The 21,962-nt window shown below is 38.7% G+C and overlaps 1 protein-coding gene across 1 annotated transcript; it reads right to left on the minus strand.

The window, feature by feature from the left end:
• Positions 1-13,300: 13,300 nt before the first annotated feature.
• LOC148046193 (olfactory receptor 14A16-like) lies at positions 13,301-14,215 on the minus strand. The gene has a single exon (XM_087711932.1). The coding sequence runs from the start codon at positions 14,213-14,215 to the stop codon at positions 13,301-13,303; it is 915 nt and encodes a 304-aa protein (XP_087568058.1).
• Between the last annotated feature and the right edge of the window lie 7,747 nt (positions 14,216-21,962).

Genomic DNA, 21,962 nt, shown 5'->3' on the forward strand with positions numbered 1-21,962 from the left:
ATTCATGTAATCCACACTAGAATATTATTTCAGTACAGGTTTCCGAAGTCACCACCATCATAGTGTAGGGCAGAGGTGGGTTCCTACTGGTTCGGCCAGATTCAGCCAAACCAGTAGTGGTTTGGTGGCCTGGTTTGCTGGAATTGTCAGCAACCCAGGTCTGCCACACTCCCAGACCAGTTCCACTGGTGGCACTGTAGGCAGTGCCATCTTGGTTTTTGCTTCTGTGCACTGCTTGGCCACACCCCTGAACCAGCCTGCTCCGCTGCTTGCCCTGCCTCGCTTCCACTATGTGGATCCAAAAAACTGCCTCCTCCTGCCTACACACAGGTAAGCAGCATTCACACTAGCCTAGCACCCCATCCCTACTGGCTGCAACCTGGGCCCTGCCTGGTCAGATGGGTGGCCAGCAGGGAAAGTAGTGGGCGGGCAGGCAGGAGAGCCCAGCCTGGCTTATAATGCTCCATCTGGCATAGGCAGTGATGGCGAGCAGTAAGGGAAGCAAGCCCTAGGCCAGCATCCCTGCCTCATTCCTCTGAGGACTGGCTTGGGGGATCACCAGCCTCCTCCACTGGTTTACCTTTCCCTTGTTGTCCAAGCAGAGCCTTTACTGGCAAGATGCCTCCCATTTCACCACTCATGTGCCCCCTCACAACCTATAGCAGCCCGAGCCCCACCTGGTTAGCTGGAAAAGTAGTGGGTGAGCAGGTAGGTGGGACCGGCCTGGCCTTCCAATGCTCAGTTCAGCATTGGTGGCAGTGGAAAGTGGTAAGGGTAGCAACCCTAGGCTAGCATCCCTGCCTCTTTCCTCTGAGAGAAGGAAGTTGAGCTGAGTTGAGTTTATTCAATTTGTATGCCACCCTATTCCTGAGAGACTCAGGGTGGCTAACGATCAGAGGGGGGGAGGGGTATAAAATAAGAATAAAAAGACAGACAATTTAAAAATACACAGCAGATGTAACCTCGGATGGGGCTGAAAGATTCAACAGCCCCAGGCCTGCCGGAACAGCCAGGTCTCAACTGCTTTGCGGAAAGCCGGAAGGGTGGTAAGGGTCCAGATCTCAACGGCGAGATCATTCCAGAGGGCTGGAGCAGCTACAGAGAAGGGCCGCCCCCGGGGAGTTGCCTGTCGACACAGGCTGGCAGATGGAATTCGGAGGAGGCCTAGTCTGTGGGATATAATTGGTCTATGGGAGGTAATTGGCAGGAGGCAGTCTCTCAAGTACCCAGGTCCGATACCATGTAGGGCTTTAAAAGTAATGACTAGCACCTTGAAGCGTGTCCAGAGACCAATGGGCAGCCAGTGCAGCTCGCAGAGGATAGGTGTAATGTGGGTGAACCGAGGCGCACCTATGATCACTCGCGCGGCTGCATTCTGGACAAGCTGAAGTCTCCGAATACTCTTCAAGGGCAGCCCCATGTAGAGCGTGTTACAGTAGTCCAGTCTTGAGGTCACAAGGGCATGAGTGACTATTCGGAGGGCCTCCTGGTCCAGGTAGGGTCGCAATTGGTGCACCAGGCGAACCTGGGCAAAGGCCCCCTGGTCACAGCCGACAAATGATGTTCTAAAGTCAGCTGCGGATCCAGCAGGACTCCCAAATTGCAAGCCCTTTCTGAGGGGCCTATAATTTCACCCCCCAACCTGAGGGATGGAGTATATAGCCAATCTTTGGGAGGGAGCATCAATAGCCACTCAGTCTTGTCGGGAAAGGAAGAGTGGTAGGCAAGAGCAGTCATGGGTCCAACCAAGCAAACCTTAAGAGGTGGCTGAGGAAAGAGCGGCACTCACTGAGGCGACCTTCTCCTATCCCTCCCCCTCATTTCTCCCTCATTGTGCTCACCTCGCACCGCTCCTAATGCTGCAGCTTCCTGTCCCATCACTGATTGACCCTGATCCTCCCTTACCTTGTCTGAGAAGATAAGGGCAATGGCTAGGATGATGAAATGGCCAGGGCTGATTCTCCAGTGCCTCACTTTTGTGGAGCTTCTTTTGGCCCTTTTTTGTGATTGGCATGCCTCAGTCTCTTGGGGAGATGTGCAGCCTGCTCTCACCCAGAGCCACTGGCCTGGCCCAGCTGGGACTGAAGCTGGGCTTCACACACAAGGACTGGGGAGTGGGAATCCATGAAGAGAAGATGTCAAAAAGGGGTCCATACTAGCAGTGCCCAGCCATGGCTTTAAAAGGTTCAGGGCAGCAGGAAAAGGGAACTGGCCCTGCCGAACCTCACATGCCCACCCTGAGTGTTAGGCTTGGAGAAAGCCCTTACTCCTCAGCTGATCTCCCCCCATCTCTCTATGTCCGTCCGTCCGTCCGTCTGTCCATCCGTCCGTCCGTCTGTCTGTCTCTTTCTCTCTTTCTCTCTTTCTCTCTTTCTCTCTTTCTCTCTTTCTCTCTTTCTCTCTTTCTCTCTTTCTCTCTTTCTCTCTTTCTCTCTTTCTCTCTTTCTCTCTTTCTCTCTTTCTCTCTTTCTCTCTTTCTCTCTTTCTCTTTCTCTCTTTCTCTCTTTCTCTCTTTCTCTCTTTCTCTCTTTCTCTCTTTCTCTCTCTCTGTATGTGTGTGCGCGTGTGTGTATTTCTCTTTCTCTCTCTGTTTCTGAGTCTCTTCTCTCTCTTTCGAAAAGCTGCAGCTGGGCCAAGCCAGCAAGGTCACCTTGGGGTGCTTTGCTACTTTTATTTCTTCATTTTGGAAATTGATTGCCAGTCATGGTGGAGGCTTCCTTTCAGGTGGCTCTCCTCCTTCTCCTCTTGCAACCCCCTGGATGACTGTGGCAGGGCTGGAAGAGTGTGCAAGTGCAGAGAGAGCCCCCTGAAGCAAGTGTCAAAGTGTCAAATCATATTAAAATATTCTAGAAGAAAAACAATGTAAATCTAGCAAATATATCAATAAATTGCTGCATTTTCTACTTGGAAATCTTGAGATTACATAATATAATAAATTCAAATAATTTGGTAAAAAGGCTCACTGAACAAGATACACATCAAATAAGATTTAGGAAGTGAATTTATACATATACTTGAAGTAGACAGTAAGTGCAACTTCAATTTTAGATAAAAATATTTTTGTGAATAAATTGTTGAGAGTTGATGATTGCAAATTTTATTTCTTTCCCCTGTGGCATGTACAACTTCACAGTAAAAATATATCTAGGGACAGATTGGTAGAATGACCCCTTTATGCGTCAGGCAATTCAGTAGTTTTGGCTGGGTTTGAAACACTCTAAGGCATAGCTGGAAAATTAAGGAACAAATATACATTCCATTGGAAGATCACAACATGTTATAGAAAGTACAAGATTCTAATACTCTTCTAAGTTACTAGAAAGAAAAGCTACCATTATTTGGCAAGGGTGACCACAAGAATGGTTACATTGATAAAATCAGTTCATCATATTTTGAAGCCACTCAATTGGTTAATACATACACTAAAGTCTGATATTTATATATGAAAGGGATAGAAGATAGCATTTTATGTATGTCATAGAAGTCTTGAATATCTAAAGAGTGTTTCAGATCCATCAAGACTTATTGGTTCTGATCAACCTCATTTCTTTCTTGTTACAATTTTGGATTTAACCTTTATCTTGCTCAGGTTTTACAAACCATGCTTAAACACAACATGCCTTAACAGGATGCTTGAAAACAAGTTGAAAACTATGCAGCAATAATGTCAAAAATGATCTTGACACCAAAGAAATGAGCAAAGCATTAAAAAAATCAAACTGTATCCAATCTGTTTCTCATCTGTATAAAAAGAAGAGAAAGGGATTTCCTGTGGTGACGTCATCATGCTTGGAGCTGAGGAAAAGGAGTTCTCGAAACCTCTAACTCTAACTTCTTCATTTGAGTTCATTTCTGAGCGCTGGGGATCCTGAAGGGACCTGCAGATGAAGGGGGAAACTCTGAAGACACTGGGGTGATAAGGCAAATCCTCCAGTAGGTAGGAGAAACCCACTAAACAGACGAGGATCTATCCTGCCACCTGGTCAGGACCGGAGCAATGGTGACTGCATAAGAAGGAAGCAGAGAGAGAAAGCAGTTGAAATTGAGACATCTGTTATTATTATTGACAACCCAAAAAAAGGAGGACAATGCAAAATTGGCAGAGAGGGTCAGCTGGAAAGAAAGAGGCTCTGGGACAGAGAATGTTTTTGCAGTTCAGATTTTTGCAAAAAGTAGTGAGAGCTGTGACGCTGAGTTGGAATTGAAAGCGTGAATAACTTGAATGAAGCACTTCCTGTGGTGACATCATCGTGCTTGGAGTGGAGGAACGGGAGCTCTACTAACCTCTAACTCTAACTTCTTTGTTTGGGCTCATTTCTGAGCGCTGTGAATCCTGAAGGGACCAGCAGATTAAGGGAGAAACTCTGAAGATGCTGGGGCAATAAGGCAAATACCCCAGCGGGTAGGAAAAACCCACTAAATGGTGGAGGATATATCCTGCCATTTGGTTAGGACCGGAGCGATGGTGACTGCATAAGAAAGAAGCAGAGAGAGAAAGCAGTTGAAATTGAGACATCTGTTACTATTACTGACAACCCAAAGAAGAGGACAACGCGAAATTGGCAGAGAGAGAGAGCTGGAAAAAAGAGGCACTGGGAAGGAGACTGTTTTTGCAGTTCAGAATTTTGACGAAAAGAAGTGAAAGCATAGACACTGAGTTGGAATTGATAGCCTGAATAACTTGAAGGAATTGGCCACAGTGAGAATGAAAACCCGGCATGGACAACAGGAGTAGAACATAGTAACTGCCAAGAAGATTTGGAAGGCACAGAAAGGATTGTTTAACAGTCAGGTTGGTAGTTGACTTTTTTTTCTTTTTGCTCTTCCTTCTACTGTTTTGTTTTTCCCAAAGAATAGTTGAACTTACAAGAATTTGGTATTTATTTGCCTCGGAACTTGGAACAGTGCCAGAGAGAGTAGAGAGAGGACTGTTTTGGAACGATTAGAGGGCATTTCTACTCATCCCCTTTACTTCCATTTTCTGCTGGAATTGTTGTATTAACTGACTGACACTAACAGTGATACTGAGGAGAGGATGACACCTAGTGGATTATAAATTTGAACCATGAAGTCTGATGCAAGAAAACCAATGGTGGCATAAGCTTATATATAGATGGGGGGGGGGTGCATGCGCGCACGGGGGGCATGCATATATATACATACATACATATACATATACATATACATATACATATACATATACATATACATATACATATACATATACATATACATATACATATACATATACATATACATATACATATACATATACATATACATATACATATACATATACATATACATATACATATACATATACATATACATATACATATACATATACATATACATATACATATACATATACATATACATATATATATATATATATACACACACACATACACACACACACACACACAATTGAGAGATATCGATTTGTATAAGATAACAGTGTGATATATAAATCTATGATATATATTAATTAAGGATCAAAAACAGAATAGAATAATACATAGGAATGTTTAGATATTGAAATTTGATATTAAGGAAGGTTAATTATTGTTAAATATTGAGATATACAATTATTTATACCATTAATATTGCTGATGAAGTAGAAGTAAAGTAGAATTTATATGCAATTGTGGGCAAGGATAAATAGGGGGATAAAAATGGCAACTTCAGTAAAGTTAGTGAAAAGAACTACACCCAATATGATTTCAACAACACCCCCCTTCTCAAATCAAAGATCAATTGAGAGCACATTGGGGCTGGAGAAAGGTGGAACAATGGCAGGAACAATGGGACCAGCACCAACAATGCAGATTATGCAATTGTTGCTCCATATGATACAAGAGACATTGACGAAAAGCCAAGAAGTGACAACTACAAATCATGAAGAGACAAGGAGGAATCATGAAGAAATGAAAAATGAAATGGGAGAATTGAAAGGAACTATCAAAAATGTGGATGACAAAATTGAAAGGATACAGAATGCTTCAGCAATCAATGAACAGAAAATCCAGAACATCGAAACAAAATTAGAACAAACAGATCAGAAGATGGAAAAAATGGAGCTGGAATATAGACAAGTTAATAAAGAATTAGAGCTATCAATAATCTGACTTGAAAATGAAAGAGCTGCATTCTACCTAAGATTCCAAAACATACTGGAAGAGAAGGAGGAAGACCGGAAAGATATAATGATTGAAATCTTTATCAAAATTTTACGGAGAAAAGAACAAGAGTTGAGAGAGGACATCGATGAAGCTAATTGTGTGCATACTAATTATGCCAGAAGACATAGGCTCCTGAGAGAAGTGCACAGAAGATTTGCTAAAAAACACGAGAGATGAAGTATACAAAAAAAACCCAAAGAAGGGACAATTACATTACAGGGAAAAGAGTTGATCATGCTTAAACAGATCCCACGGAGAATTCGGGAACAATGTAGGCAATACCAATTTTTAACAAATCAGTTAAATAAAAACAGAATAATGTACAGATGGTTGGTACCAGAAGGGGTAATGGTATCTTGGCAAGAAAAAAGATATAAGATAGAGAATATAGATGAAGTGCAAAAATTCTATGAAGAATACTGCAAAGGGGAAGAAAAACAAGGAAGTAAAGAGGAACTAGACAGTGGAAGTCAAGAGGAAGAAACATCAGAAGACAAGGAAAGAAACAGGAGAGAAGAACAGAGGCAAAAAAGAGAGAGAGCAGAAAGGGAAGGTGCGAGAGGGAAAACAGATACAAACAAGAAGCAACAAAAAACACCCCATCTAAAGATGGACCAGGAAATAACAATTATTTTGATAAACTTGAATGGATTGCATGCACCAAAAAAAGAGCACAGATGTTTAATAAACTTAAGAAACTGAAGGTAGATATAACATGTATACAGGAAGTGCATATTAAAAGGGAACATACATATTAAAAGGGAACATAGGAACTTACTGGAAAACAAAAATCTAGGGAAATTATATACAGCACTGGCAGATAAAAAAAATGAGGGATAACAACCTATATAAAGGAAAAAATAAACTCCAAAAAAGTCTACTCTGATGAAGAAGGGAGGATGCTAATGATTGAATTAGAGACAACTGAAAAGACTATTAATAGTCTTAAATGCACCAAATCAGAAACAAGAGGATTTTTATAGGAAATTACACAAAATAAACAAATTAGAATATGAAAACATTTACTTAATTGGGGATTATAATTCAATAGTGGATAAAAAAAGTGGACTATGAAAGCAAAAAGAAAAATAAAACAAAAAAAGTACATTACCCAAATCATTTTTTGAGATGGCAATGGAATATAAACTACATGATATTTGGCAAGAAAGGCACAAAACAAGAAAGCAATATACCTTTTATTCGAATCCCCATCAGTTCCTATCAAGAATTGACATGGCTTGGATCTCATCTGGTCTATGTAATCAATTAGACGAAATTGAAATAGAAGCAAATGAATGGGCAGATCATAATGCAATAAAATTAAGATGGAAAGTTCAAAGAAGAAGAAAAAGATGGATGATGAATTCAAATATTATAAATGAAATAGAATACACTCAAATGCTGGAGAAAGAATTAAAACTATTCTTTAGAATAAATAAAAAAAAGACACCTCAATTGAAAATCTCTGGGATACTATGAAAGCATATACAAGAGGCCTTACGATTGCCTACATGGAGAGAAAAACTAGAAAACAAAAAGAGCAACAAGAATATATGCAAAAAGAACTTAGGGAAGCCGAAGAAGATCTACAGAAAGATCCAAAGAATAAAATTAAAAAGAAAAAAAGAGAGATGATAAAACATAAGATCGACGTAATAACACAAAAGGGTTTAGCACAGAAAATTAAAGCAGCCAGACAGAATTACTTTGAACAAGCCAATAAACCTGGACGATGGCTGGCATACAGATTGAAGAATGAAAGAGAAAAAAAGATGATATACCAACTAAAAGATGATGAGGGAGGAATTCAATATAAAGTGGAAGAAAAGAAGCTTATCATTCATAAATAATTCGCAAAACTATACATGTAAGATAGTATGGAGGAAATCAAGATAAAACATTTAAACACAGAAAAGATAACCCCAATCTCAAAAGAACAAAGGGAGGCGATAAACAGGCCAATAACATTAGCCGAAGTAGAATTAGTCCTGAAAACCCAGAAAAATAATAAAACCCCGGGACCAGACAGAATACCAGTGGAGTTATACAAATATAACAAAATAATATTGGAAGAACTAGGAGTGAAAATGTTTAATGAAGTTTTAGGAAAAGCCAAGATACCTGAATCATGGACAGATGCAATAATATCGCTAATCCCAAAAGAATTGACAGAACAAAACAAGAAAGTTGACTGGCTAATCTACTTGCAAATCAAAACTAAACACAATAATGATACTAAAATATATGACATCAAAACAGAACCACCTGAATTGGATAAAATTATTCAAAGCTCAGATAGAAAGATGAGAGGGAGAATATATAAATTCCTCCTGAAGTATAAAATGGAAGAGGAAATTGTGAAAGAACAAATGATAAGATGGGTGCAGAACTTTAGCTATAATATTGAATTAAACAAATGGGAAAAATTTTGGATTTTTCCTTGCATACAAGGAAAACCAGTACAAAATGTTTTACAGATGGCACCTGGCACCAATAAGTTTAGCTAAAATCTTAACAAATACCTCCCCAAAATATTGTAAATGCAAATCAATACATGGAACATATTACCATTTATGGTGGACCTGTGAGGAGGCTAAATTTTTTTGGAAAAGGATCAAAAATTGGCTGGAGGCAATAGCAGGGGTTAAAATAGAATGGAAACTGGAAGTTTTTTTATTAGGAATAATGTCTGTGAAATACAAAAAAGAAATCCAGTATTTAATACTACATATAATTATGGTGGCAAGGATTGCCTTTGCCCAGAAATGGGAAAACAAATTAATTCCAAGCTAAGATGAAATAATAAGAAAGGTTACGAACTGTGCCAAAATGGACAAATTAACAAAAGAAATCCAGGGAGAAGAAGAATCAGAATTCTACCAGATATGGAATAAATGGTATAGGTGGATGGGAGAAAGAAACAAGGATCAATAAAGGAAGACAACAAAGCCCAAAAATAGTAGTTAAGGAGAATTAACTCATATATATGTATCTAAGTGGTTTAAACTTATTAGAGGTAATCAGCCAATATAGCAGACAGAGGAGTAAGATAAGAGGGTTAAAAATGGTGAAATACAAATGAAATATAATAGAAGGGGAAACAATATAAGGTGAGTGATATTGATTGGCAATTGCTATTAGAAAGAACAGGAAGCTCCTGTTTGTATTGTATTTTGTAAATGTAGTGTATGTCTAAGTTTTGTATGTGTGTATTTTACATGTTTATAAATAAAATTTAAAACTATTTAAAAAAAAGAGAGAAAGGAAAACCCAGCCAGGCTTTCAAGATTATAAAAGTATAACTTCAGTTAAACTTCAGCAGTTGGTTTCTTGATTGTCCTACATCAAAAGGAAACATATACTTAAATTCCGAATGGGTAATCATATTCTATAACTTTGATGCAGAATAGTGGCAGTGAAAATGACTGTTGTATTTGGATCAGTTTAATGACACATTTGGATTTCTCCATATTAAGAAAAATCTAAAAGTTTAGAGTCCTTTAAAGCTAACCTGCTCATTTTTCTCTTGTACTTACTGAATAAAGGGGGTGGGGAATCTTGACATAGTTTCAAAGTTCTTCATATTTGCAAACGTTTTAGACTTTTGGTTCCCATCCAAGAGTCTTGGAGATCCTCAGATGAAACTGGCATTAAAAAGACTCTTGAAGGATATGGGCTCATTTCTATATGCCATACAAAAATATGAATATGAGGTATATGGATTACAAAGTGATGCCCACACAAATTAAGTAAAAGTTGAAAGAGTTTATTGAATGAAGCAGAACTAAGTAATAACCACAACTGCAGAGTATACTATAAACAGGAAGTTACACAAATAAGGCACATAAACAAGAAAAGAGCCATCAATACAGGCAGTGGGATTCAAATACTTTAACAACCAGTTTGCCCAAGATCCAGAGGTCGGTTGCTGCCAGTTTTACTACCGGTTTGCAACCCATGTGCTGCGTGCATGTGCACTGTTCAATGTAAATTGTTCTTTGTGCATTTGCAGAATAATTTATAGTGAACTGTGCATGTGCAGTCACTAAAAACCAAAATGGTGGTGGCCCAGCAGCAGCGAGGGAACCAGTTTTGGGGTATAGCAGGCCTGGGTTACTGCTGGTTCTGCAATCCAGGCCTGAATTCCACTACCGGTTTGGCCAAACTGGGATGAAACAGAAGCAATCCACCTCTGCCAGGGTCAGGCTGTTGTGAGAGGCGTGGCCCATCCCCATCCCCCAGTTCTACTGCACATGTGGGATGAGCCTCCCGCAATTGCCATCCTGACCCCGAGTGAACCGGTTATTAAATTTTCACTCTTTGCCAAAAGGCCATTTCCAAGGGTGCTTTTCTGCACATTGGTCTTGCAACTGTTTTAGCCATCTTGGTGCAGCTCATTTAAGAGGTGAGGTTTCCGAGGAATGAGGAGGGAGGGTTACCATAGAGACAAGGAGTTGATGCTCCTGAGAGCTTGTGCAGGAAGGTGAAGAATTGGGAGAAGTGTGGGGAGGGTTAGAGCTGTATGCAGGGATTGTTGGTCAGTCTGTGGGCAAAAGTGAGAGGGACGAGGAATTAAGTTGGCAGCATGATTGAAGCTGGATCCAGGGGGTGGAAGTGGGGGTAATTTAACAACCAGTTCTCCTGAACTGGTAAAAACTAGCTGAATCCCACCACTGAATACTGGTCATAAATATAGAATAAAATTTTATATCCTTTTAATTTAAAGCTCTCATTGTCAAAGGAAGGTACTGATATTGCCTAGATGTTACCACTGCTCGTATTGAGCCATTATTAGGTGAATCTTTACTTATATAGATGTTATATACATTTAACTGAAATATTTTTTAAAGAAAGTATTGAACAGATGGTAGCATAGGTAACATGAACCTGGATAAGGCTTTTGGTATATCTTTTCACATGCTATCCACAAGTAAGATGACATCCTGATGTCTATTTATTTCTATTCCTTTTTTTCAGGTATTATACAATAAACCATGCCTTATCTTTTCCAATTTATATCAGATTAATGTTTCTGAAAGCTTATATGATATTCTATTTCAATTTTGAATATGAATTACATATCTTGCTTTTTCATTTCTGTTGGTTCTCAAAATTTTATGGTAGTTAGTACCAACTTATTGATCCTGCCCTGTGAGAAATCCTGTTTTTCATTTCCCTAAGAAGTTCTAAGGGAAAGAAAGAATGCTCTTGTGTGCATGCATGAAAAACAGTTTAATGTAGAGTTCAATGAATCAAGATTAAAACCAGAAGTCAGTGACGTGGTAGGAATAAAGCAAAATGGGTGATTTAAGGCACATCTCTCTCCCTCTCCTTCAGTCCAAGGAAGGAAACTATGCAAACCATTTCCGGAAACCTTACCAAGGAAAAAATGCAGGTACTTGTCAAGGCAGATGCCACGAATTAAGGCTGACTTAAAGGAACAAAATAACAAAAAGAGTGAGCAACTGATCATTTAAAATTTGAAGCAAATAAATGTTTCATTTTCCACATTATCTGAAAGCAATGAGGGGGGGGGAGCCTTTTTGTACAGGAAAGCAAAAGGAGATTAAAAAAAACCAAATCTTCTTCTCCATTCTTCTTCTTTTCCACAATGACATTACTCCCCAATACTCACTTCATCAAAAATCACAGGGGGTCACCCTATGATATGCCAGAAACTGCCAAGCATCCACATTTGGCACCCCCAAAGTGTATTAATAATTAGTGATGCAGAATATTTGCTGAATGACTTTTTGAGTTCTACCCTTCTCCAGGAATAAAAGAAGTGTTTTCCTTTCTAACTTTTCTCTTACTTCTCTGAATAAAGAGTAAGACAGGTGAATGGAAAACTCTGGTAAACAGAATACAATGTTTTTTAAAAAATTCAAATCCCCACAATTTAGAAAGGACAGATTTGATATTCTTGTTTCTCATGCTGTAGACAATTGAATTGAACAGGGGTGAAAGAAGGGAGTACAGAAGTCAACCCAAAATTTAAGTAAGATGAAGTGTTATGAAATTGACTTTTTGCTTTTTCATATTGTGTTTGCAAAAGGTTTATGGAAAATAGTATCAGCTTCACATTATGCTAAGTGTCTGCTTTTGCCACAGCACTTCAAAAGGAAAAGCTAAAATGAGCAAAAAACTTCTTTCATGTAATGCTTAAGGCACCACACCAGAAATCAGGACACATCATAAGATTCAGTTTTAACCCTAGTACTCTTCAATATCTTCATAAATAATGTAGATTAAAAAATAGAAGGAGAACTCATCAAATTGGCAGGTGACACCAAGCTGGCAGGAATAGCCAACACCCCAGTAGATAGACTCAAAGTCCAAAAGGATCTTGACAGACTTGAACACTAGACTCTATCTAACAAAATGAACTTCATTATAAATAGCAATAAGGCAGGAAAATCCAATTGTACAGGTATAAACTAAGTCAAACTTGGCTCCCTTGGGTTCCTTCCGTCATTCTGTGACATTCTATATACCATACATGAAAATCTCAGATTTATACATAAAAGGGTTAAAAGATATCATTGCAAGTCTCCTTTTATAGGATGGATAGATTTGGTTTCCTGGAACTCTTGATGACCTCAGGAAAATTTAGTTCCTCATTTTGGCTCTGGGCAACCTCATTTCATCCTTGCTGGTATTTTTTTCTTGTTCTTTTTTTACAAGCCATACTTAAACATAGCATGGTTTTTAATATTCTAAAAATATAATCCCAATTTCTTCACTGCCCTATCTCAAAAACCAGACCTTTCTTCAAATTCAGAATAAGATCCAATGTTATTACACAGTTGTAGTATCAGTAGCATTCCATCACAAGGGATCATTATCAAACCCACAATGTAATTTTCCCCAGTATATTTTCCAAGCCTGTGGAATCCCATTCCTCCCAAACATCCATATTTAACAGCGGCAAACTAAATTAACAGTAATTAGAGAAGCAGGATTTTTGCAAATACAAAATTCTCGAGCTCTATGGTTCTCCTGTTTGAGAGGTTCAATTTGCCTCCATCCCAACTATCCATTATTATCTTTATTACTTTATTAGGAGAAGGGAAAGAATGGAAAAAACATATAAATAAAAATAATGTTAAAATAATTCATTAAAACCTCCACAGTTTAGAAAGGACACATTTGATATACTTATTTCTCATGCTATAGATGATTGGATTAAACATTGGTGGAAGGAGGGCATACAGAACAGTCAATCCAATATCTAAATAAGATGCAGTGTTAGAAGAGGGTCTCAGATAGGCAAAGCATCCACTTAATACTAACATAATCACTACCGTAAGATGTGGAATACAAGTGGATAAGGCTTTTTGCCTTCCTTTTTCAGAAGAGATTCTTAACACTGCCCTAAAGATCACTGCATACGATATAACTATAAAAGTAAAACAACCTATTACAGCAATGATACTGGCCACAAGAAATCCAAACTCGAGTAGATTTAATCCAGAGCAGGATAATTTTAGCAATTGTGGAGTATCACAGAAGAATTGGTTGACCACATTGGAACAAAAAAGGATGGAGAAAGTGCCAGTGGTATGAAACATTCCATACAGAATACCTGAAACCCACACTACAATTACTATCTCAGTACAGTATTTCCAATTCATCACCAACTCATAGTGCAGGGGATGGCAAATAGCAACATACCGATCATATGCCATAACTGTCAGGAGGAATAAATCAGAAGCTTCAAAAGAGAGAAAGAGAAAATATTGAGTAACACAACCAAAGTAAGAGATGTGTCTGGTGTTCATGAGAGAATTTATCATGGATTTGGGGACAATAACTGAAACAATGACCATATCCTGTAGAGCTAAATTCATAAGAAAGAAGTACATGGGGCTGTGCAGTCGATTGTCAAAAGCAACTGCAGATATGATGAGAAGATTTGTTGTTACAGTTGTCAGATATAACACAAAGAAAATGAAGAAATGCAAAAGCTGCAGATGCCGATTTTTTGAGAATTCCAGAAGCAGAAAGTAAGGCACTGTGGTTCGGTTCTCCATCTTTAATTTATGACAAAGCAGGCATAAAACTGCAAGGAAAGAAAGGAGGGAAATTCAGGTAGGTAAAATTTGGAGGTGGCATTTTGATATGTGGACAGAATAGAAAACATCAGGAAACATAAAACATTAGTGGAATAAACAAAAAAACATGGAAAACAGGGATGTAGGATTGGGATATCAGAATATGCTGTTTCCCATTTTTACCGATCTGCACTACAGGACCAATACCAACCTCACAATTTTTCTACTTGCTTCTTTTCAGTTGTGTTATCCCATGTAATGATCAAAACCATTGGCTAGGTGTACAACAAAGTTGGTTTAGATCTATTTTCATCAATGGAAGATTACAATGGAAGATTACAAGAATGATGATTTGTGCTTCTAGGAGAAAGTGAATATAAATCTACTCAATAAATTTAAAAATAATTTGCTATATCTCTTACTTACTAAAATTATAGAACTTGTTACAACGTAACTGCTATTTTGATATTCACTTGGTGATAAACATGCAATTATATAACTGTTAAATACATTCAATCAAAGGAGCTCAAATATCAGCAGAATAAATTAATAAATCCCCTTATCCAACAATCAGGAATAAATCATAACTTTTGAAAAGTTTGAAAATGTTTTGAAAATACATTATCCCATTCAATACAAACCAAGGTATTTATAGTAGGGTTTAGACAGAACATGAGACATAACCTATTGCACTTTTTACTCTGATATCTCAGCATTTTTTTAACAATGTCAAAAGCCATGTTAGCACTTATTCAACAATAATACTTGTTTAAAAACAGATAAATAAAAACAGATTTTACCATGCATTTCTATTTTCATATCCAGATAGATGATGAGATGAGTTTGCCAATGCTAATGCTTGGGATCAGTTCATGCATCATGATCCAAATTGGTCCAAATTTCTGCAAATTATAACTGCTTTTTTATTTTTCATAATTATTACATTAAAAAGGTACCAATGTTAAATATATAGTTAATTCATTTTAAAGTCTACACAGAAAGCTCTCCAAATCTGCCTTTACCACTAAATCAATGCTATCCCACTAATTTTCATATAGTGAAACATCTATCTACAGCCATAGATATTTCTATTCTGAATGTTTATTAATTTTGTTTTATTTCCCCCAAGAGACTTGTATGCCTAAATGAAACTGACTTCTATGTGCTTGTTAACATAGCTAATAAATGTAAATAAAACTGACTTCTGTATCCTTATTAATATATTTGACCATTAAGAACACAATAGGTTCCTCCAAGACCAGTTATCATATCACATATAATAATAATATCTCAGATGATTAACAGAATGGGGGCTGCACTATAAATTGTGAGAGTTGAAAAACAGTCAAGCAACAAGACTTTCCTGGCTAATATTTCATCATCTGTGATTCTCTTTAACCTCCAGTTTTTTATTTTGTTAAAAAAACTTCACCCTCTATCCTGCATGCCACATGAAGGGGAAGAACTTGATTGTAAGGATCTGCCTCAGTTATCTTCTCAGGAAACCATGACTCTTGAAACAAATCATACATCAAAATGAACTTTTACTGAGAGAAATGATAGCAGAAAAGTCTGAAGATTCTTGTGTGAAATGTTAAGCTAATTTCCCCTATTCAACCCTCACCCAATGCCCCATGCCCACCAGTAGCCAATATGGTGCCACCATTAGCCAGTATGGTACCATTAGAACTCTGAGGTGGGATGGTTGTAACAGATCATCCTCAGGATCCCTTGGGCAATAGGGTGGAACTGGCTGGAGGGAATGCATCCTGATGGATCAATCCTTGACCCTAATTCCCATGCAGTTACATCAAAAGTGAAAGCATTCAAAGCATTCAATCCCAAGAAGCATACCCCCAAGAAGCATATCCCCTCCTTCTAACAATGTCAGCATTCTGGCAGGAACCAGGTAATTACCTAGGCTAGGTATGTCCACATACCTGGAGGTGAATAATAATTCTGTCAATTACAAGGAGAAAAGGACAAAAAGAAGCATAAGGAAAGCTACAGAAATCAAATGGAATGCCATTAGTTACAAAACAAAATAATAGAACATGGTGGCATTTGTGTGGGAGTCCAAAAAAAGCAGGATTATTGTACTGTTGTATTGCAAGCCACATATCTTTTGTAGGAGGAATGTACCACTTGCCCACTGTCAAGCCGCTTTTTTTCTTTTTGACTCACCAGCCATAAACCTCACCGCACGTCACTATCTATATCTACATCTACATCTACAACTACATCTACATCTACATCTACATCTACATCTACATCTACATCTACATCTACATCTACATCTACATCTACATCTATCTATATCTATATCCATACACACACACACACACACACACACACACACACACACACACACACACTGTTAGGCAGTTATAATAATCTCTAAGCCACAAACTCTCCTCCCTTATCAGCTGAGCCAGAGGAATGATTAGATGTTTGTCAAAGCACCTGGTATGGGAGGGAGCATATTGCTCCCCTTTTGCCTTTCAGCTGCACCATAGGAGCGTACCAGGCCAAAACCATTTTGTATTGAATTTATTTGCTTATAATTATTTATCAAAATGGTGTCAGCTTGGAAGGCTCCTAGGGTAGAGCTGAAAGGCAAAAGGGAAGCAGTATGCTCCCTCCCAAATTTGGTCATACCAGGTGCCTTAACAAAAGATCTAATCATTCCACTGGCACAGCTCAGACATATTTCTTTTGTTTTCTTCAAGAAACTTGAACAGCAAAATAAAACTGACTTGTGTGTGCTTTTAACACACTACAAGAATACAATAGCTATCTCCAAATACCTCAGGACAAATTATCATATCACATAGAATAATAATATCTCAGATTGTTTTTTTTAAAATATACTTTTTTATTTTCCATTTTCATAACATATAATCACATGTATACTATTACATAGCCAATATCCTATTGTATTAAGTAGTAATTACATCAGTTCCTCTTGTCATCAACGCCCAGAAAGATAAAAACCCATTATTAGCTCTTCTGCTCTCCATACACCTCTTTCTTCTACCTCTCTCCTACCTCTTTTCTTCCCTCCATCATCCTTTTCTACTCTACTTCCCCTTCCTTTCTCCTTCTCCTGTCTCTTCATTCCACTCCTCCTTATCCTCCTAATCTTCCCCTCTTACCCTCTCTCCTATCCCTCTCTTCCTATCTTCCTTCTCCTTCTGTTTCCCACTTTTCCTCTCATTGGTTGTATTTCAGCTTCTGAGCAAACTCCTTTCTATGTTGATGGTATTTATGCTTCCATATCAATATACTTAACATATCTTAGTTTTAAAGAAAAAATAAGAGAAGACAGTGTACATGTGCAATCATATTACATTAAAATCTAACACCCCACGTCAAGCCTAATATTCATCCCTCCCTCCCACCCTCTCCCCCCCCCAGTCTTCCCTCCCCTGACTTCCCAGAACCCATACACAATATAAATCTTTAACAAAAACAGTCTAAAATATATTGGAAAAAAGAATAGAAAATTGATAGCATCTTTACATTGAACTTAGTTCCTCCTTGCTAGGCTAACTTTAAACAATTTATATCATTCCTGATCTTAATCATAAGCTATCTGGAATTTCTTAGTCCCATATTTATTTTGTATATAATTGATCCATTTTTTCCAGTCTCATTTATATCTCTGGTTTGAGTGGTCCTTAAGATTTGCAGATATTTTAGCCATCTCGGCTAAATTTGTGACTGTCAATGTCCATTCTTGAATTGTAGGCAAATCTTCCTTCTTCCAGTATTGCGCCACCAACAATCTAGCTGCACTTATTAAGTGCAAAATCAAATTAATCTCTACAGCTGTACAATCAGTAATTATACCTAACAAAAATAACTGAGGGGTAAACTTTCTCCTTTTTTTAAGAACATTTTGCATAATCCACCATATTTTTATCCAAAATGCCTTAACCTTTTTGCAAGTCCACCATATATGAAAATATGTAGAGTCGAGAGAATCACATCTCCAGCATTTGGGTTGTAAGTTCGGATATATAGAAGCCAACTTTTTAGGATCTAAATGCCATCTATAGAACATCTTGTAAAATTTTTCTCTCAGATTTTGAGCTTGTATAAATTTCACATTTCTTACCCAGATTCTTTCCCATGTATCCAACATTATTGGTTCTTCAATATTTTGACCCCATTTTATCATACAATCTTTAACTAATTCTGTTTCCGAATCCATCTGTATTAATACATTATATATCCTCTTTATATGCATTAAGCTTTGATCTCTTATTTGTTTAAATAAATTATCCTCGACTTTCATAAAACCATTTTTTTGATCTGTTTTCCACCTGGCCTGTAGCTGTCCATACTGGAACCATGTTTGAATCACCTTTTCCTCTTTTAATTCATCCAAGGATTTTAGTTGTAATACACCCCTTTCTAGGATAAGAAGCTGTCTGTAAGTAATTATATCCTGTTTTTGTACTATTTTCATATTTTCTATTGCTTGTCTAGGAATTGCCCACATGGGTATCTTATTATTTAATTTGTATTGATATTTTTTCCAGACCCGCAGTAAAGCATTCCTTAAAATATGACTTTTAAAATTCTTGTCCACTTTTTTGTTATATAGCAGGTAAGCATGCCAGCCATATACCAGATCATACCCCTCGATATTAAGTATCCTATCATTTGTTAAATTAATCCAATCACTAATTACAGATAAAGCTACTGCGTTGTAGTATAGTTTTAAATTGGGTAATTTCAAACCTCCCCTCTCATGCACATCTTGCATTATTTTTAACTTTACTCTCGGCTTCTTCCCTGCCCATACAAATTTATTAATACCCTTCTGCCATTCTAACAGGTTCACATCTTTTTTAAGTATAGGTAGCATTTGGAAAAGAAATAAAATTTTAGGTAAAATATTCATTTTCACTGCTGCTATTCTTCCCAACAAGAATAACTGTAACTTTTCTCATTTTTTCATCTCTGTCTGTATACTATGCCAAAGTGGTTCATAATTATATTTATATAACTTCCCGTTTGAGGTTGAAATATGAACTCCTAAATATTTGACCTTTTTAACTATTTCACATCCTATCATTCCTTCTAGTTCTTCCTTTTGTTTAATATTCATATTTGTAGCTAATATTTTTGTTTTCCATAGATTTATTTTAAATCCTGACATTTGACCATATTGATTAATCATATTCATTAAGATCATACTAGATTCCTGCGGTTGGGTTAATATTATAACCAGATCATCTGCAAAAGCACGCACTCTATATTCTTGCTGCCTAATCTTAATTCCCTTTTGGCCCTCCAAGCTCCGTATTTTATTCAACAATATTTCCAAAGTTATAATAAACAGTAATGGGGACAAGGGACAACCCTGTCTTGTACCTTTTTCAATTTAAAAAGAATCAAACTTCCATTAACTATAATTTGAGCTGTTTGCTGTTGATATATTGCTTTAATTGATTGTAAGAAACGTTCTCCTATTTGCATTTTTTGCAGTGTTTTCAACAGGAATTGTCAATTAACTTGATTAAAGGCTTTCTCAGCATCCAGAAATATGAGCGCAGCAGGAATTTGGTTATTCTTTCTCAAATATTCTAGTGCAGTGGTCCCCAACCTTTTTATCACCGCGGACCAGTCAGCCTTTGATAATTTTACCGTGGCCCGCTGAGCGCGCGCAGGGGTGGAGGGGCGTTGTTCCCTCTCTTCCCTGGAGCCTTTGCGCACGGCCCAGGAGCTTTTGCGCACGGCCCAGGAGCCTTTGCGCTGCAGCGAACATCAGAAGCCCAAAGCAGCATATATAAGTCTAATAAATAAATATTGTGCCATTTTTTCCTGCAACAACAGTGAGATTGGTTCATCTGAGAGCAAATGACCAAAATTACCCAGTGGACTTTTTGTTATATAACTGTCTACCTTTAGAAAAGTTTCTCTTGAGTTAAACTCAGCTCCTATAATTTTATTGATGTGTCGTAATTTTCTTAGCAGTAGTATGAAAATTGTCATTGTTGCTTTTGGACAATTTTTAATATTTTACTATTAAATATACAGTACTGAGATTCCCAGGTGGGTTCCCCTCCAATTATTAGCCAGGTTCAACCCTGCTCATCTTTTTGAGAGCAGGCAAAAACAGCCAGGTTACATCCCTACAAATTGAAAGCTCTCTCTCTCTATCTCTCTCCCCTCCCTTCCTCTCTCTCTGTCACTCTGTGTGTATGTGTGTGTGTGTGTGTCTATCTCTCACTCACTCACTTAATCACACACTCTGTGTGTGTCTGTCTCTCCCTCCCTCTCTATCACTCTATCCCTCTCCCCTCCCTTCCTCTCTCTGTCACTCTGTGTGTATATGTATGTGTGTGTGTCTATCTGTTTCTCACTCACTCACTCACTCACTCACTCTGTGTGTGCATCTCTCTCTGTGTCTCTGTCTGTCTGTTTTTCTGTCTGTCTCTCCCTCCTTCCCAACCTGCAGATGGGCTCCGGACCAGTGGAGCCTCTTCCTTCTTTTTAACCAGGTGATCTTTATTAAGGCATAAAAATGAACCTTAATTAGAGGCTCAACAAAAGAAGCTGGAAAGAGATAATGAGATAATGGAGCCAAGAAGCTGAAACCTGGAACTGGAGAAAAACCTTTTCTATCCCCTTACCAGCCCATTCGGGAAGACGATCCCTCCCCCCGTGGATGGGTTCTAGATCAGCGGAGCCTCCCTGGACATCACAGCAGCAGCAGCCCCAAGTGTGCCGATCGGTGTTTTTCACATCGGGGCGTGCTGCAAGAGGGAGGGAGTGAAGACCTTTTCTAGCTGGCGCAAAGGACTTCCCCAGACTTGCTTTGCTGAGCAGGGGATTCAGTAGAAAGGAAAGCAACTTCAGAGCTACGGCTGGTGTTGGGCCGGCAAAGGCTTCCCACTAACCTCCCCCCCACCTCCGAGTTCCTGACAGATCGAATTATTTCAGCAACAGCTTCCCCCACCATGGCGCCCAGCCTCCCCCTCGTACGTCACCTCCGCTCCGTTCTCCAGCAAGCCTCATGGGGTTTTTTGCCTTTAGGAATAAGAATGTTTAAAAGGCTTTTTTTTTTTTAATTTGAAAAAAAGATGATGCAGGTTCTGAAAGAGTGAATCTCCGTCGCACTGCTATGCTTTTTCTTCCTCCAAATAATGGTCACTGCTTATTGTAGCGAGTCAGCCTCCTAACTTCAGTCCAGGCTCTGCAACTACCTTCTCTCCCCACCCCCCCCAAACCCACAGAAACAGGAGGGAATCAGTCATTATCATTAGCACTCTCTCCCACGCCTGGCCTCCCCTTCGGAGGTAAGGGGCGGGGAAGAGCAGATCTCCCGGGGACACAAATATTCCCCAAGTGCCACCACCCGCTTCTCGTAGCTCCCCCCACAAAAAACAGGAGAGGAGTGAAATAATGCTACGCTTTGGAAACGCGGATCTCCAATGCCAGGGCCATGCCAGGAGCTTCGGGGGTTCCCTCCAGGCCACCTGCACAGCCAGCAGCCGCATCCACAGGCTCCATGGAGAAAGGCAGGCCATGGGAAAGGGGAGCAAGTGCGCTCCCTGGCTCCCCGCTCCAATCTCGCCTGCCCAGTTCCCAGACCCTCTCTTTGGAAAGAGTTCTCCAGCAGCCTCTGGCGAGGTGTTTTCCCCGCCCCACTCGGGCGCAAAGCAAATAAAGCAAATAAAATATAAAATGCTGGTTTACCTTTCTCTGCTGC

The sequence above is a fragment of the Thamnophis sirtalis genome, unplaced genomic scaffold (genome assembly GCF_051295495.1).
Source record: "Thamnophis sirtalis isolate CommonGarterSnake01/CBP01778 unplaced genomic scaffold, rThaSir2_p1.2 scaffold_4, whole genome shotgun sequence".
Lineage (NCBI taxonomy): Eukaryota > Metazoa > Chordata > Lepidosauria > Squamata > Natricidae > Thamnophis > Thamnophis sirtalis.